The sequence below is a fragment of the Sparus aurata genome, chromosome 7 (genome assembly GCF_900880675.1).
Source record: "Sparus aurata chromosome 7, fSpaAur1.1, whole genome shotgun sequence".
NCBI classification, from domain to species: Eukaryota; Metazoa; Chordata; class Actinopteri; order Spariformes; family Sparidae; genus Sparus; species Sparus aurata.
The window spans coordinates 26,137,296-26,153,871 of record NC_044193.1 but is presented as its reverse complement, the minus strand read 5'-3'; the positions used below and the strand labels follow the sequence as shown (position 1 = coordinate 26,153,871).

The 16,576-nt window shown below is 41.4% G+C and overlaps 2 protein-coding genes across 7 annotated transcripts in view; one reads left to right on the top strand and one right to left on the bottom strand.

Moving 5' to 3' along the window:
* The window catches only part of mtor (mechanistic target of rapamycin kinase), a 90,964-nt gene that overhangs the window by 25,079 nt on the left and 49,309 nt on the right, over nt 1-16,576 (top strand). For all 6 annotated transcript variants that reach the window (XM_030422395.1, XM_030422390.1, XM_030422393.1 and 3 more), the window contains 7 exons: nt 1,596-1,708; nt 2,102-2,264; nt 2,726-2,818; nt 4,915-5,061; nt 5,589-5,731; nt 6,307-6,469; nt 7,999-8,144. In XM_030422395.1, coding sequence (XP_030278255.1) covers nt 1,596-1,708; nt 2,102-2,264; nt 2,726-2,818; nt 4,915-5,061; nt 5,589-5,731; nt 6,307-6,469; nt 7,999-8,144 — 968 coding nt within the window. The remainder of the gene's footprint in view (nt 1-1,595; nt 1,709-2,101; nt 2,265-2,725; nt 2,819-4,914; nt 5,062-5,588; nt 5,732-6,306; nt 6,470-7,998; nt 8,145-16,576) is intronic.
* Nucleotides 11,217-14,851, bottom strand: angptl7 (angiopoietin-like 7). The gene is made up of 5 exons (XM_030422396.1): nt 14,322-14,851; nt 12,861-12,961; nt 12,552-12,746; nt 12,095-12,290; nt 11,217-11,974 (listed from the first exon to the last, which is right to left on the bottom strand). The coding sequence occupies exons 1-5, from the start codon at nt 14,683-14,685 to the stop codon at nt 11,805-11,807; spliced, it is 1,026 nt and encodes a 341-aa protein (XP_030278256.1). The 5' UTR covers nt 14,686-14,851; the 3' UTR covers nt 11,217-11,804.

Genomic DNA, 16,576 nt, shown 5'->3' with positions numbered 1-16,576 from the left:
GCTGTCTCGCCGGCGCAATTTAGACATGGGGGTGGAGGTGAGGAGAAAGAGCGGAAGTGGTCATGGTGTGTGTTGGGAGGCTGGGGTGGGTTTGTTACTTACATCATCCTTTAGGACCCCCATCTGTACACGCAAACTGGTCACACATGCTCTGCACAACATGATGTGATTAAAGCTTAGAACTACAGAAACCTCTCTCAAAACACAGCTGCACCGCTAACGTTAACACTTTCTATTTAAGCTGCACTTAACTTTTTTTTTTTAACTGTGATATCTACATACTGTATTTACAGTAATGGCACATGCTTTAATGTCAGTGTTGGCCCGTGAATCTACTATTAGCACCTGGCTATGGTGATGCCACTCAGCCTTGCTTCCAGTTTTGCCCAGTGGCCACTCGCAGTATTGGAGCGAAAAATTCCCCTTCGGCCCTGAAAGCATTTCCCCATAGAGCACCATTATGCGATACGTGCAACAAGAAGCAAAAAACTACAACAACATCAAAGACAAAAACAAGTAGACAACGATATTATAGTTATTGTGCTACAAAACAAAACAGGCAGCCATATCATAATAAAAAAAAGTACATATGTAGACGTTATTCCATACAATGGGTAAGATGACTTAATGGATTGAGACCTTTTCTGTTATACATTTTTGATCCATGTAAGTTCTTTATTTGTTAAACTATCCTAAAGCCCAAATGAGCAATTAAAAAAAAAAGTGATGTCAGAGCCGGCTGAGGACGGGCCTATCGGGGGAAACCCTACTGTGCATATTCAGTGGGCAGCATACCCAGGATGGATATGCTGGAAACCTTTCAGCACATGTGCCAGGCGCCAATTCTCATTGGACTGCATAGGCACCAGTTTTGGTACTTGGGTATCTTGGTCTGTAATATGTCCGCCAGTGTATCGATACGGGTCATAGCACCAGTCACGTTGCAAGAATTAGTTTTTCTCATTTTAAAACCATCATAAGACCACAGATTTGGGCAGATAGCACAATGATTCCCTCACGACTGATAACTTTAGTTTGGGACAGCCCCACGTTGTGCAGTGTAAAGGGGTCTTGATGTTAAACTGAATGTCTGCGAGCACATTGTTTCCTAGCTCTCATAATATGAATTGTTTTAAGATGACCATATGAGTGTATTTTTTTCTCATTTTTTTTTAAAACCAAAAGACCTGATCTGCAGTGGAAATCAAACTAGGGACATAAGTGTGAAATTGTGCACCTCTCATAATACTGTACAGGACTGCTGGCCTGCCCATGTTGTGTGCTGCTGTGTTGCTTTTTGTACTTAATACGTACCATATTGGTAGCTCAATTGCTCATTGTATGATATTTTATGGTCTTTGTGCAGTGAAGTGACATACAAATAAGATAGTCACTAATTCACTTGCTCTTTGGGATGCAGAATTTTCCTTGAAGGCTAGTGTGTGTGCCAGCTGCTGAAATAAAACACTGCTCAGCCTTTTTTTCTTTTAAGTGTTCCTGAAAAAGACCGTTTAGCCATAACGGGCTCATTAAAATGAACTGCTCATGTTGAGTATTGCGGTATGTGCCACTGAACACTGTGCTCTCCTTTACAGCTGCTAAATGCCATCCAGCTGTTTGGTGCCAACCTAGATGACTACCTGCACTTGCTGCTGCCTCCCATTGTCAAGCTGTTTGATGCCCCTGATGTACCCCTGCAGGCCCGGAAGTCAGTACTACACATGTCTGACCCATGTGGTCATAGTTTGGATTAAGTGAGAAGTTAAAATGCATTCCCACTGGATTCCACAGTGGATTTTATTGATTCAATTTTGTTGTTATCTTCTAAATCTTACTGTAATTGTTGATCAACAGAAATGGAAAAATGAAACAATACCTGCCATGTCATAATAGATAGAGAAGCAGAATTCCATTGGTAAAACTCTTTACAATACAACATTGTTATGAGCACTTTCTTTGATATAGAAGAATCTATCTGGCGAATACTGCAACCTTTTTTACATGTCATCTATTTTAAAGACCTTTGGAGCCGGCCATGTACTCTGTCCCAATGCTTAAGTGAGTGTCTTGTGTTGATCTGTTTTCCCTCTGCGTGGCTCAGGGTTGCCTTGGAGACACTGGACCGGCTGACAGAGTCCCTGGACTTCACCGACTATGCTTCCCGCATTATCCACCCAATTGTTCGGACACTTGACAGCACGCCTGAGCTGCGCTCCACCTCTATGGACACCCTGTCCTCGCTGGTGTTCCAGTTGGGCAAGAAGGTAGCTAATACTGTCCCCAGGGCCCCCTTTAAATGTAGTTATTATCCAGAAGACTACTTCCAGCCTCCCTACTGCTGGCTTCACATGAACAGCATTTTCGGTAACCCCCTCAGTCTTTATTACTTCCTGCCAGACTGCTGATGTCATTGACCATTTGGCGGCGGGGGGTGATGTTTATAAGATTGGATGAGGTCACATTTACTCCTCCCTCTCCTCCCAAGTATTTCCCCCCTTATCCCTAAACCCTGCTATCGTTTTCTGGCCGAACCTCAGCCACGTGCAGCCAAGTCTGGCAGCAAACGTGCATGGGGAGCTTTTGATCTCAGACCCGTGTTGGTTAAGATACAAGTGCAGGACACTAAATTATTGGGCTTATGGTGAGGGGGAAAGAGGTAGCAAGACTAAATCACATAAAACTCTCAAACACCCTTTTATTTACTCTCCTTCTCTGTTATTTTCAGTACCAGATCTTCATCCCCATGGTGAACAAAGTGATGCTGAAGCACAGGATCAACCACCAGCGTTATGACGTACTTATATGTCGCATTGTAAAGGTAAGCCCCCCCCCATACATCAAGGTTATCTCAAATATATATTAAAGGACCAGTGAGTAGAATTTAGGAAGACCTATTGGTACAAATGGAATGTAATATAAATGCTGTAGTAATGAGTCCTAAAACCTTCAAATCATTTAACATTTTTGCACTTATGTGTTCCTTATCTCAAAGTCAATTGTTTTTTTTGAATAGGGTTCAGTTTAATGCCTTAAATAAGGTCTTTTGTTACTACAGACTTGAAGTATTTACATGTTTTGTTCTACAACATAAAATACATAATTAAATGTCCTACAATTGAATTATAAGATTTTGGTTGCTAGCATGTGGCCGAATGTGTCTACAGAAGTTGTCCAGGACATTAAACGTCATCATGCCAAACAAGGGCACTCACCTTTTCGCTAGTCCATCTTTACAAGCCAGCTTTAGTTGCAAACTGTTAGAACTCTAACTTTACAAATTGTAGGTTGATCAATTTATAGGAAACCTGTACAGCGATTGTGTATTAAAACGCTTAGTGGTGGTGACCTTTAAGTAATCTGACTGCCTGTTTAGAGCCTAACACTTTTAACTTCTGGCGATTTAATTTAATTTACTCATAAAAAAATCACAAAGGAGGTGTTCATCTGTGAACATTATCTTGCTTAACAAAATTTGTAAGTATCACAAACTTAGCTGAGCTTATTTTTGGCAATAATCAAAAATACAATCCAAAAGTCTCATAGGCCTTATGATGAGGCAACTAGGATGTTGCTAACTTTCCAGTTTAGCCTACAAAAATACGTCATCACTACAGCGCTCTTTTATGTTTTCATTAGTGTATAATCGTATTAAACTAAAACTTGTCATGTGCATCGTTACCTTAGAATGGGCTTTTAATATCTACATACAGAATGGGTCCTTTTCGACGTAGGCAGTGTTGCACTGTCATGTTCCAGCAGTCTCCTGGAATGGACAAACCAATGCTGGTTGTAGAGAGGGCCTTTGATGTGTGTTTAGCGGTCACCCTAGAGGAGGACGCAGCAAAGGTTTATTTGTTTGCTCCCCTCTGCCACCTTACGGCCAGATGGCACTAAGGGCCCATCCACATGGAAACGCTTTTGTGTGTAAACGCACATGTTTTGCATCGTTTTGGCTGATCATCTACATGGATCCTGTCAACACAGTGCCTGTAAACGCACTTTTTTGAAACCTGGTCTCGGGGTGGAAAAATCCGAAAACACTGCCCTTGCGTTCTCACGTGGACAGCAAATCCGCATACTTTGTGTAACAATGACGACATTGCCCCACCCCTCGACCTGTAGCCTTCGACCTATTAACCCCGCGCCGTCTCATAACAACAACAACAATAGCAACAACAATGGCGAACTACATGCTTGTGTTCGTGTCGCAGAATGTATTGAGCCTATTAGGGTTACTAGGGCAAAATATTAAGCTCCTCTGCCACTACGCTGAGCGAAAAAGGATTATGGACAACCGACTAGCCATTTTCGTCTGGTTGTGTTCAGTTTCTCCTTCTACTGTCTGTTTGTTTACAGCTTTATGTGCATGCTCTTCTCTCTTCTTCTCTGTTTTTGGTGACTTTCAAGCACCACCTATAGTCCTGGAATATGAACTATAGCGTGTTGAGTCGTTTACAATGGATCCGTTTGGACGCAAATATTCTTGAAACGATGCAAAGGAAGTTGAGAGGGAAAAAAATATTGTTTTGGTACATGTGGACATTGCCTAAATCCTAAAACGAGTACATACTATGCACATTTCCACATGTCGTCCCCTAAATTAATGAGCGTATGTTCATTGCTCCTTGCTTCGTGCCTAGTGAGACCCAAAACATTATAATTCCTCATGACATAGACTACACATGGTCAAACAAAAAATTATATAATCGTATATAAACAAGAATTCTTACTCACAGTGCACCATGAGCAGTTCATTACCATGCTCTGTTTATCAACACTTGGCCCTCAGGAAGGAAATGCGCTTCTCTGAGGCCTGATTCAACACTTTGTCTGTGTGTGGGCTGTGTGTGTGTGTGTGTGGGCTGTGTGTGTGTGTGTGTGTGTGTGGCCTGTGTTTGTGTGTGGCCATAATAGGGCTATACTCTGGCAGAGGAGGAAGAGGACTCTCTAATCTTCCAACATCGCCATCTTCGTGGTAACAACGGTGATGCCCTGGTCAGTGGGCCGGTGGAGGCGGGGCCTATGAAGAAGCTTCATGTCAGCACTACAGCACTTCAGAAGGTCAGATGGGATAACTGAATTACATTTTTGAAACCAGTTTTCTGATTTATAATGATAGTGTAAAAGGTGACACACACAAGTTAGGTTTTTGTGTTGATAGCAGGTATTACACTTAACAGTCCTGTGTGCAAGCCCACAGTTTACATGTGTGGTGACATACGGGCCAACAGATGATGAATTAAAGGAAAGACCTGAAAAAACAAGCAGAGACACACAATGAAGGCAGATGCTTCCATGGTGGAGGCAGGGATCACTTAATGGTTTCAGTAGTGTGACAATTATGTAAATGACTCATTGCACATGTTCTCCAACGCCACGATCAGAACACCAAATGAGCCAATCCATTGGGAGAATGCTGTTCCATTCTTTGGAACAATTGATGACCAGAAGTGAAAATTGTATTTGTGTATCTCAGCCAGATCGTCCCACACGCACATTACCAGTGAAACTCAGGGACCGAAGAAAATGTGCTGCTCCCACGTAGTTCCCAGTGTCATCCATGATGGATGATTTCTGTCTCTTCGCAGGCTTGGGGTGCTGCCAGGAAGGTGTCCAAAGATGACTGGCTGGAGTGGCTGCGGCGCTTGAGTGTCGTCCTGCTCAAGGAGTCGTCCTCCCCGGCCCTGCGGTCGTGCTGGTCACTGGCCCAGACCTACATCCCTCTCGCCAGGTTAACCACTTCTGTCATGTCTACCTCTCTAACTCACTTCCTACCTCCCACCATCCTTTTTTTTGTATCTCACTTTGTTAATGCTCTGCAACTATGATCGACCACTACAGCTAAAACAGTGAACAGTTCTTCATATGAACGCAGAATTTAAAGGGGCAATATTCAAGCATTAATTTGGAAAACATTAAAAATTAACTAAAATTGTCAACAGATTCGGGGCGGCTGTAGCTCAGCGGGTATAGAAGGTTGGCTAGTGATCGGAAGGTCGCTGGTTCAAATCCCAGCTCTGGGCTGAGCTGAGCTGCATGTCGAAGGGTCCTTGAGCAAGATACTGGACCCCAAATTGCTCCCGATGTGCGGTTGGCACCTTGCATGGTGCATAGACAATGGATGGATATCAACAGAATCAAAACTTAGCATGCATGGTGATGTCCTGCCCATAATCTTGCAGCAGATCAATTAGCTGCTATCATGAATTCAATTAAATCCCGCTTCAACAAAACATCCAGATTTGTGGCACACTCTTTGTTTTAAGGTGTAATTTAAAGTGTAAATTCTGTTTTTGCACTCCGCAGGGACCTGTTTAACGCAGCCTTCCTGTCTTGTTGGTCTGAGCTGAGTGAGGACCAGCAGGATGAACTCATCCGCAGCATCGAGTTAGCACTCACCTCCCAGGACATTGCTGAGGTCACACAGACTCTGCTCAACCTGGCAGAGTTCATGGAGCACAGTGACAAGGTTTGCACTGAACTGTAGTAGCTAAAGCTCAGAATTAATATGATACAATTTGGACTGAAGGATTGCATATGTCGTTTTTTATTTGGGTACTGGCAGGTCTATATCTTAAATTGCATGTTCTAAATCTAATGTTTTGTATGAGTGCATTTTATTGGCATGATGAATAAGTCTTTTCCTGGCTCTAAGATTATAATGTAAAACAGTCCATCATAATTCTACAAGGCTTAGCTGTTATTTATTACAACCAATGACTATTATTCTTCGTCTGTTTTTGAGCTTTTTGTTCATACTGTCCAACTCCTTTGTGGAACAAAAAGTACATGCCCGTTGGATGTGCATGACATTAAATCCGCTGCATGCCGCTGAAATACCATTTGAAAATAGGCCGTACTTGCATGCATCTCCAGCTGGCAAAGCAGCAGCACTCATCTGTTTTAATGTTGTCTTTGTGGAAACAACGATGATGGTTCACTTGGCTCAGTTAATTTGGTGTCTTCCTATATTATCAATGTATCTACAGACTAAGTTGCTCGAGCATCAGCCAGAAAAGTCAAATGGTGAACTGGACAAAAAACACAGTTTAGGACTACATAGTGGTACTCAGAACATTTATCAATTCTAAAACAAGAGAAACCTTTCAGTCCCCCCAGTTGCACTCAGTACAGATGGGATACCTGCATCATACTGTGCCAATATTTATTGTTTAAACAGATGTTTTGTTGTAAGTTTGAAGTTGGCGCAAAATGCAGAAAATTATACCTCTCAACAGGTAATCACAAGTAAAACACTATAATCATGATAAAAAACAAGAGCCGGAACCTAAGAGATAACACCTAAAACAACAGCAAGTCTTTGTTACACAGATGTTGCACGATTACTCAAAGGTTGAAGCCTTTCGAGGTGGCACTTTCTCTCTAGTCTGTTTAAATGCACATCTTGAACTAATTAGCGGCAATAGTGTTACGTTGAGGGCAGTCATGGTTGGGTCATTCTATAGCATTTCTTCACGGTTCGCCCCTGCTGTGAGACTGTAGTAGGAGCACATATAAAATGTCCTTTTCTGAGCCAGTGGAAAGAAGGACAAACAATGTTTTCTGCAGGCTACTAGACTTTGCATGTTAAGTCAACTACAAAGGTGCATTAATACAAATCATTTAAATCCTACATTAAAAGACCTTATCCCAGTCATTTACAGTAATTGAGTTATGGTTTACTTTGAATACACTCAGTGAGTTGTATGTGTCCTCACGAGACGACTACAGACCCATTACTGTAAAGACTGACACGTATTTCCATCAGTGTAGCAATCCCAATGAATAAATAGGTGATGAGCTATTACTTTGTCTGCTGTGTTTTAATATTTCCTTGAAAAATAATACAATAAGGGAGATTTTAGCCAAGCAATAGGTTGCACTGATGGTGAAACCTTGACTAATTGCTGATCAAGGACAGTAAAAGTCCCAGAAAACTGTTCATTCCAGTTTAATTTGGTATGGAAAATAACTATACAATGTGTTTTCCTTTTTCAGGGCCCTCTGCCCCTCAGAGATGATAACGGCATTGTGCTGCTTGGAGAGAGAGCTGCCAAATGTCGTGCCTACGCCAAAGCGCTGCATTACAAAGAGCTGGAGTTTCAGAAAGGCCCTTCTCCTCTCATCCTGGAGTCTCTTATCAGGTAGGAGTCCTGGAAACCTCAGAAAACAAACCCGTCTTTCCAAAATGAGAAACAACTGCTGCCTGTATAAATGCTGTGAAGTCTTCATCGTAGCATTTGACAGAAAACAGCAAGCACACTTTTTTTTTACATGAATAAGAAATGACTGTGAAGTCCGTCTTATTGTCTGGTTGTGTAATTTCTTCTTTGGTGCAAGGAGCATTTAAACCTTCATTTTTAACCAAGTTGTCAGGGGAGTCAAAGGAAATGTAGCTTCATACATTCTTAAAAGGTTGATCTTGCTTATGGCAAATAACGTTGTGGCACTTGGAGATGGTAACATTGTCAGTGTAAGCGGGTGAGCAATTGCATATTTCTTTTCTTTCCCTTCCTGCTGGTGTAGATTCACCCTCGTCATAAAAACTGGGTTTGACAGGTGCTTCAGTGATTCACAGTTATTGCATTAGAAGTTATTGCTTACAGACAAACATTAAGCTATTCTCTCACAGTCAGTTTTTTGTCTAATAAATGCATAAAGAAGTCACATTACACATCTCCCCCTGTCCTATAACCCTTTGATATCTTCTGTCATCTTTTCCATCCCCTCTTCTCATCCTCCTTTATTTCTCTGCCTTTGGCATGGCATGTAGAAATCTGTTTTCCAGGCATCTAATTGGACGCTTGCCTCCTTTTCATCTATGAGTGTCTGGACTTGTGTTTCTCGGGGGCCTGTTTTCAATTTCTCAGGAACCTTGATGATGATGAATGATGGGAGCCGGCACTGTGGTGTTTTCAATATCCCCATCTGGTTCTCACCTCTCCAGGATTTCCCATAAAAGATCCAGAGGCTGGTGTGCAAAAAGCACTGCGTATATCTGGCTCTACAGTACTGAGCTGCTGTATTTAAAGAAAAAAAGAAAAAAAAGCCATCATACCTGATGCATACTTTTGATGACGAGGAGGCATCGTCACTTCTTTTTTAGTACATCATAGGTCGTGGTGTTTGTAGATTGGTTTGTGGTTATTTCAGGAATTGTTCTTCCTATTCTGTCATATGGATCTTAACTTAAAATCAGCGTTTTACATTCGAAAAAGTGTCATACTCATAATAGTACATCTTTTATGAGTTGTGCCTGGTATGAAAAATGTGTGAAGGATTTTAAGAAAATCAAAAGAATTAGTTTGTGGTCTGACTGTATTCTTTTGCTTTGGAAAGAGCCAGGAAATTGGTCATATTTTCCCTTTTTATTCCCAACAACAGAGGAACACTGTTAATTGAGCACGGCCAGTGATGTTATTGGTACATCGTGTGCCGTCTTTAAATAGACTTGGGTTAGTAATTAGTTTCTATTTTATTCCATTTTGCTGAATTCAATAATAACTGGTTGAATATAATAACAGAGCTGAAAGCTGTTTGATAGGTTTTATAAAGGTCCATAAATATAAAGTGCTCCTTTATTTACAGAAAGAATGTGAATTTGGTGGTTCCATCTCCACTTTAGTGACTGGAGTCAGGTATTATTGTATCTGGACAATGTGTTAATGATAAATGTGTAGCCATAATATTACAGTGCCTGGAAATGGAATTTTAAATAAAGTTTAGTATGTTCAGATGTACAGAGAGCTGCAAACTGTTAAGCAAAATCTCATTTTATGCTAGCTGGCCAGAGTGGCTTGGTGCATTCTTTGATTTTACTTCTCAACTGCTTAAATGAGCTAACACTACCCCTCCGCAATTGAAGGAACCCAATGTAATGAAATCCCAGTAGCCCTGCTTTGTACTTATTTGTAAAATTTGGGACGTTGATCTTTTGTTGTGACCACATCAGCGTTGGCATTGCATCTTAAAATAACAGAAACAGCACCTCTTAAATTCACGTGTATCACACCTTATTAAATTTTATACAGTTTTTAAGAGCAAGAAAACAATGGCCTGTAATGCAGTTAATTTCAACAACATCACAATGTCCAAGTGCATTTATTGGAGAGCTAATATAGTGGATTGCATTACAGTTTACTATGACTCAAAGTCAGGATGCATAGGATTATTGTTTTATATAAAGTCTGCACCCCAGGTGAAAATGAGGTGAATGTAAAATACAGAAATCCAAAGGACCAGTTTATAAAACACACATTAAATGCATTTTTGCTAAGGCCGAAATAAGCCTTTCATAAAGTTTGAATATTGTTTTAGACAATGCAATGCAATCTGTTTTTCCACACCATAGTTTCTGATTCTTCGGCCTTAATATCTGCTTAAGGAGCCGAGTGCTCGAGTCACTTTCACCAGATCATCAGATAATGACTCTGACTTTTGGAAGCCCTATTCACTAAAGATTCATTCTCCTGAAAAAACAAAACGATAAATTCCATCTGCATTAGTGTGGTTCTCTAAATGACCATGCCTGTCAGTACAGCTGTGTTGTTACCTCTATGGAGACATAAAGCTTTATGTCAATAGTAACTGACACATGTAGCTTCACTGACACCGTCCATTGCTGTTCAAGGTCTCCTTTTGTTGTTGGGAATGAAGTTGAACACATTTAAGCCTTAGAATAGAAAGACCAGGTCATTTGTCACAATCCAAAGGTCTTTTTTAAGTAGCCTTCATTCCCCTCTGAAGGGATAGGATAAATGTCCAGCTTTAATTAGATGTTTACCCTGACTAAATATGTCACCTCATAAAAGGAAGAGAATCTGACTGAGCCTCCCAGTTCCATTGAGTTTGTATAGGCAGTGCTCCCTGTCTTTAGGTATTTGAATGCTCGAAGGAATTCTTTGTTGTGTTCAAAGCGTAGCAAAATGGTTTCATTGTTCTTGATGGCAGTAAACCTGGGAGCATTTAACGTGATGGCAGAATGTGTGTGTGTGGTCTTCGTTCCTGCGTTTGGCATATGCCCTGGGATCTTTGGCCAGAATGTCAGGAGATGACCCAAGAGTCAGAGGTCGGTGGCTCAAGGCAAATGTGCTGACATTATTGGACATGACTGAGACCACAAGACCTTGCTTTGCTTTTAGACTGAGTTTGTGGCATTTGTTGCATGTGTCTATGCTATTTAGAGATGAAATGTATTGCAACTTATTTCTTTTAAAAAATAATGTTTAATTTCTATCACATAAAACAACATAATTACAGAGCTGTACACATATCACAAATTAAACATTTCCATAATCAGTTCTTAGGGTTTTACAATAAAATGCAGCGTAATTCATAGGAGATACCTTTGGTGGTTGGTCCCATTCCAGCAAATCACAATGATCCTTTTTAATTACTTCCTACCAGTCCGTGCTTATTTCTACATGAACCAGACCAGTCTGGACTGATTCTTGCTACTGACCAGAAATTGCTTGTGTTAACTAAAAAAATACATCCTAGTGCGCTCAAAACACATGAGAGAATGAGTCAAAATGCAGTAACCCATACGGGACAGTGGTAAAAGAGCATCTATCGAAGCTTTTAAAAAAATATCTTACTGATAAATACACAAAATACTACAATTTACAATCAAACACGGCAAAACATAACACATTCATCTGACTTAAAATCAACCAGACCATCACAAACAACATTTTCATTCCTTTTGCAGTCCAGGAAAAGCCACAATTCAGTTGAACAGGTATTAGTGAGATCTCACAGCATTCATGCGTATGATCTTGATCCAGGACACATAGCCTAAGCACTTATGGTTGAAAACCCATGGGCCGGACCTTCATTTCAACTTTCTTGAGAGAGTAGTTGGATCCGTGCCAGCCATACCAGGTGATCCCATCCGAGCTCTTCGTGTGCTCACCATAGCGGTAGAAAACACCATTCAAGTTTGAATCAGTGCAGCAGTTGTACCAATAACCACCTGGAAAAATGTGAAGGATAAGAATTACACTTGGTGTTAATTGGATGGAAATATGTGGCTGTATTGCTGACTCTAAATGACATAATAGATTTTTCTGAGGGATTTTCTCTCATAATTTACCTCTGCGACGCGCAGCACAGTCATCCACACATTTGTCATTGTCCTTGTCGATGGTGCTGAAGTTGGTGTTGTTGTGGTAGCGCAGGGAGTCTCCAGCGTTCCCACTGTAGTTGGCGAGGAAGAGCTTGTAGCTGTTGAGCTCATTACCCACAGTGAAAAAGCCATACTCAGCATAGCGTGTCTGTCCTTCCCAGTCCTGCATTGAAAAACACATATAACATGGTTAAGAGAGGGCCAGTTATAGAACCTGAAGCATACTGGCTCTCATAGTCTACCTAATGTCTGCAGAATTTAGGTTGATTTATTATCAATTTTACAGTACCAGAAGGTATAAAGGGCTGCTGTGTTTTTTTTCCTTTTACCTTTGGCTATTATACGGTTTATATGTGGTTGACATATTCTTGCTTATTAACGTCACAGCCAAGCTTAAGTGAGAGCAGTGTTTTCCAACACATACCTCCATCTCGATCCTGAGCGTACTGGGCTGCCTTGTTAAACGGAAGATGTGCTCATTGCCCAGCCAGAAGTCTCCGCGGATGGATCCGAATCCATTCTTGTACTGCTTCCAGTCACGATTGAACGAAGTCAGGCCGATCTTGCGCCTCTGGATCAGAGTCCAACCACCTCCATTTGTGTCCATATCGCAGAAAACCTGCAAGTATTCAGCTAAATGTAATAGAATTCAGAGGAAGAGGAAAACATCCTCATACTTTACTAAAAGTAGACAAAAAATACATGCTATACACAAGACTTGATTAAAACTTACATTCAGCTCAGGTGTACCGAGAAAGTCATCTTTGGGCAGTTTGTACTCGCCAGAGATCCTGTAGTTCTTGCTGTAGAGGGATGAACAGTCGTATATGGCATCTGGAAAAGAAAAGAATCTCGTCAGTTATGCCAAAACCATATGCTGCTTCATGAGCACTTTTTGAAAAATGGGAATGTCATAAATTCAACAGCTTTATGGATATATGGAGTGATTGGACAGATGAAAAAGTGACCTTTAGCCCCACCAATAGCAAAATGGATCAAAACAGAGGGGAATGTGCATTGCATGGCTCAGATTTTACATAGCACCCTTCTTCTCCTCCTGTCGCTGTATGGTGATGCCATTAATAGGGCTATGAGATCACTATGGAGCAATGAGCCCACTACTTCTCAGACTAAAGGTCTTTAAAAGACGACAAGGTAGAAACCTTACACTTCTTCTAATCTTTGCATGCCTTCCTGTTCTGCTCTCCTGTCTTTAATTTACTCAAGTTCTAAAAAGGCTTCTGTGTTCCCTTTGCCAGTGACATAGATGTGGCCTTGTTAGACCACACAGTTAAGGTATTGAAATAATAAACTACGTCATGCCTGGTTAACCTCTCCACAGCGGCCAGTGCTGATTAGTTGTGTGTTAAAGTTCAGATGAATGTTGGCGATGATTCGGCTTTGATGGGGCTCATTATTGACAGCCCTGCAGTAGGGACTCCACAGCTCCAAATGAATGCTTTTGACTGCTGTCAGGCAACTCCAATAAATGTGTGCACTGTAATCTATCCATCGACCAATTCACAGCAGTTGTCTGAGGCCCTTGAAGTAATGGACGGGACTTATTATAGGTTTTCACAGCTAAAATGTTGTGTGTGCGTAGTTGGCCTATTTGAGGACTGTTTTGGGAAATGTAGGTACTTACATTCCTGTGAAATGACAGCTCATGGTTTCTTCAACTTGCTACTTAGATACTTGAGTCTATCTTATCAATTCAAAATTGACTAATCTTCCAAATGAAAAGGCGACCTTGTAACGTTTTCAAACTGCTCTTAACAAAATTTGAAAACAGCTGTTTTTCATTCAACTCAGGCTACAGGCTACAAGGGGTTGCAGACAAATGGTACAGTTTAAGCATAGTTATACCAAAAATCTGAATCCATGTGTGGAAATAATTTTAACACCAGGAGTGTGAGTTTGACAGCAACCTACTCAACAGGTTGGAGAGAGAAGAAGCACGTAGCTCAGATATGCACTGAGTCACTGATGGATGAGTTTTACCATGTGTGAACACTTAAACTCTCTCCAGGACCGTTATGGTTTTTACATTTTATACACATGAATGAACTTCAGCCAAAGAACTTGTGAAGCTAAAACTTACTTACATAATGCCCCCACCAGCACCACACAAAACTTTGGCCAGTATGTTCTTTAATTTTCTACACAATTGGTGCTCCAGAGTGATGATGCTCACCTGTTGAAGTCTGAGTAGCAGCAGACTGTAGAGTTTGAAGCTGCATGATCTCCACACGGTTGTTGATCTCTGAGTACTTGCTCTCTGCCTCCGTCACCCTGGCTTCTTGCTGCCGGTTCTGCTTGTCCAGCTCCATTATTTGCCTCACGATGCTCATCAAGTCTGTCTCCTGCTTGCGGCTCAGCTCCTCGAGGATGCTGGTCAGATTTGCCACCTGGACCTTGAGGGAGCGCACCTCATCGCAACACTGAGCCTTGGGAGGCTTCGGAGGGGCCATTCTCTTTCTGGGATTCTGGGCCCATGTCTCTGCCAAAAGCAGCACTGTGACCACCAAAGCCACTATGCTCAAATTTACCTTTGCCATTTTCTATATCAAGGTTCTTGATTTTCAAAAGATTTCACTAAGAGTTTTTGATTGCTTTCGGTGTTCAAAAGCAGTCAGTCCCTGTCAAAGGTCTTCGCTGGAAATATCAGTTGAGTTGGAGCTCCTCTTTGACCAAAGGCTCACCCAGGCTCTGTCTGATGTCCTGTGTGTAGCCCTCCTCTGCCTGAACATCTTAAATATATTTTGTGTGCATGTGGGTCCTCCCCCTCTCTCCTGGTGTGCACCACTCACCGTGCTGACCCTCTCCAACCTTCAGGGTGGAGGACCTCTCCCCATCCCTCCTCCCCTTGCCTCTCCCCTCATCTTACTTTCACTCATTCCACAGAACTTCTGCCCACGTTTCTCCTCTCTTTTTTTCAGGTGATGAAGGTTTCTGGGCAGTAGTGAGTCTTTTGCCTCTGCCTGGAAGAGCTCAGGAAACAAACAGAGGCTACTGTCTGAACTTATTGCATTTCCACTTGTTAGACTATGAAAATTGAACCCTTGAATACTCTATATCATTAAAACATTTTTAGCTATAGAGAAAAAAGTTTAATGCTCGTTTTAGGCTCTAGAACTGTTGTATGTAATTCCCCTCTTCGTTTTCTCACTTAAATTACCTTGTTAATTATAGATTTTACTATATCCTCAGGCTGACCATTTTTTCAGTAAATTTGGTCTACACATGCCAAAAGACGTGTGAAGTCACTAAGTACTCGTAATTGTAGGTTAAGTGTTCCATTGATGCTACCCTTTTTGGCAGATGTTAAAGCAGGCATGCTTTCCGCACAGCCTTTCAGCATCAAATTTCAGAAGGGTGTTGATAGAAGTAGAAAGGCTTAGTGAAACCTTCAGGATAAAATTAGACGTAAATACAGTTTTGATTAAGCGGAAAGAATTTGTTCAAGAACAGGCAGGCACAGTCTCAATATGCTGTGTACATGTGTAAAGCCTTAACATTTTGCCATCACGCATAAACTGCTTTTTTGAAGTAGCTGAATGTTATAATGTTACCCACTAGAGGACCACAGAGTAACAGAGCGATACGCCTGTGGCTTTTATAGAAAACAGGGGGAATCGTCTGCTTGTATTTTTTTTCCTCTGTGTTGTAGCATTGACAACACTGTCACTGGTTTACATGTTGTGTTGCCACTGTAAAATCATTTCACAGTAACACTGGAAACATTAGGAGGCAAGGAGAATTAGACTCTTAAATATTCCAAATTCCTTTTCCTTTTTTTCTTTGATGCAACTCTACTAGAGCTGATTTGAACTCTTAAGTGATGTTTTACTGAAATTGCCCATACATTGACCTGAAATTAGAAGTGGCTATTCAGCTCCGTAATGCATCACTGTTGTCTATCTCATGCATTGTATACGGGTACACACAGGTAAATACACCTATACACATGCATCGTCTATGTATTAACTTTGCTGTCCTTGTAGGTCTTTTGTAAACTGGGAACAAAACAAGTCTGCCAAGATCATTTGCTCAGCAGATGCATCTGGCCCCCCTCCCAGTCAGATGGATATCCATCTGGTCCGGTCCAGATCAGGCTAATTACAACAGTTTATTGGTGGATTTGATAAGATGACTGACAGGGGAGCACTCCAAGTCCAGATTTGAACGGCACATGTCACATGTTTTGCTGCTTGGATTGTATTGTGTTGACCTTGAGTGGTAGTAGGCCTATCGAGGTGTGTTCAGTCTGAAGGTCCCTCAAGCAGGGCAATACACATTCTAGTTTTCAGTTGAGCTGTAATAGGAGATGGTCAGTGACCAGGCTGACATTTTTTTCCTGCCTAAAATCATACAAAGAACCGTCCAAACTTGCAAGCATCGTTCAATGCTACATCACACATTTTGTTGCTCTGATCAGGTTTAAGGTCT

Coding starts and splice junctions, on each gene's coding strand:
- angptl7 (XM_030422396.1), bottom strand. CDS start 14,685: ATGGCAAAGGTAAATTTGAGCATAGTGGCTTTGGTGGTCACAGTGCTG. Junction 12,962..14,321: donor TGCTACTCAGACTTCAACAG/GTGAGCATCATC, acceptor TTTCTTTTCCAG/ATGCCATATACGACTGTTCA. Junction 11,975..12,094: donor CTGTGCTGCGCGTCGCAGAG/GTAAATTATGAG, acceptor ACATTTTTCCAG/GTGGTTATTGGTACAACTGC.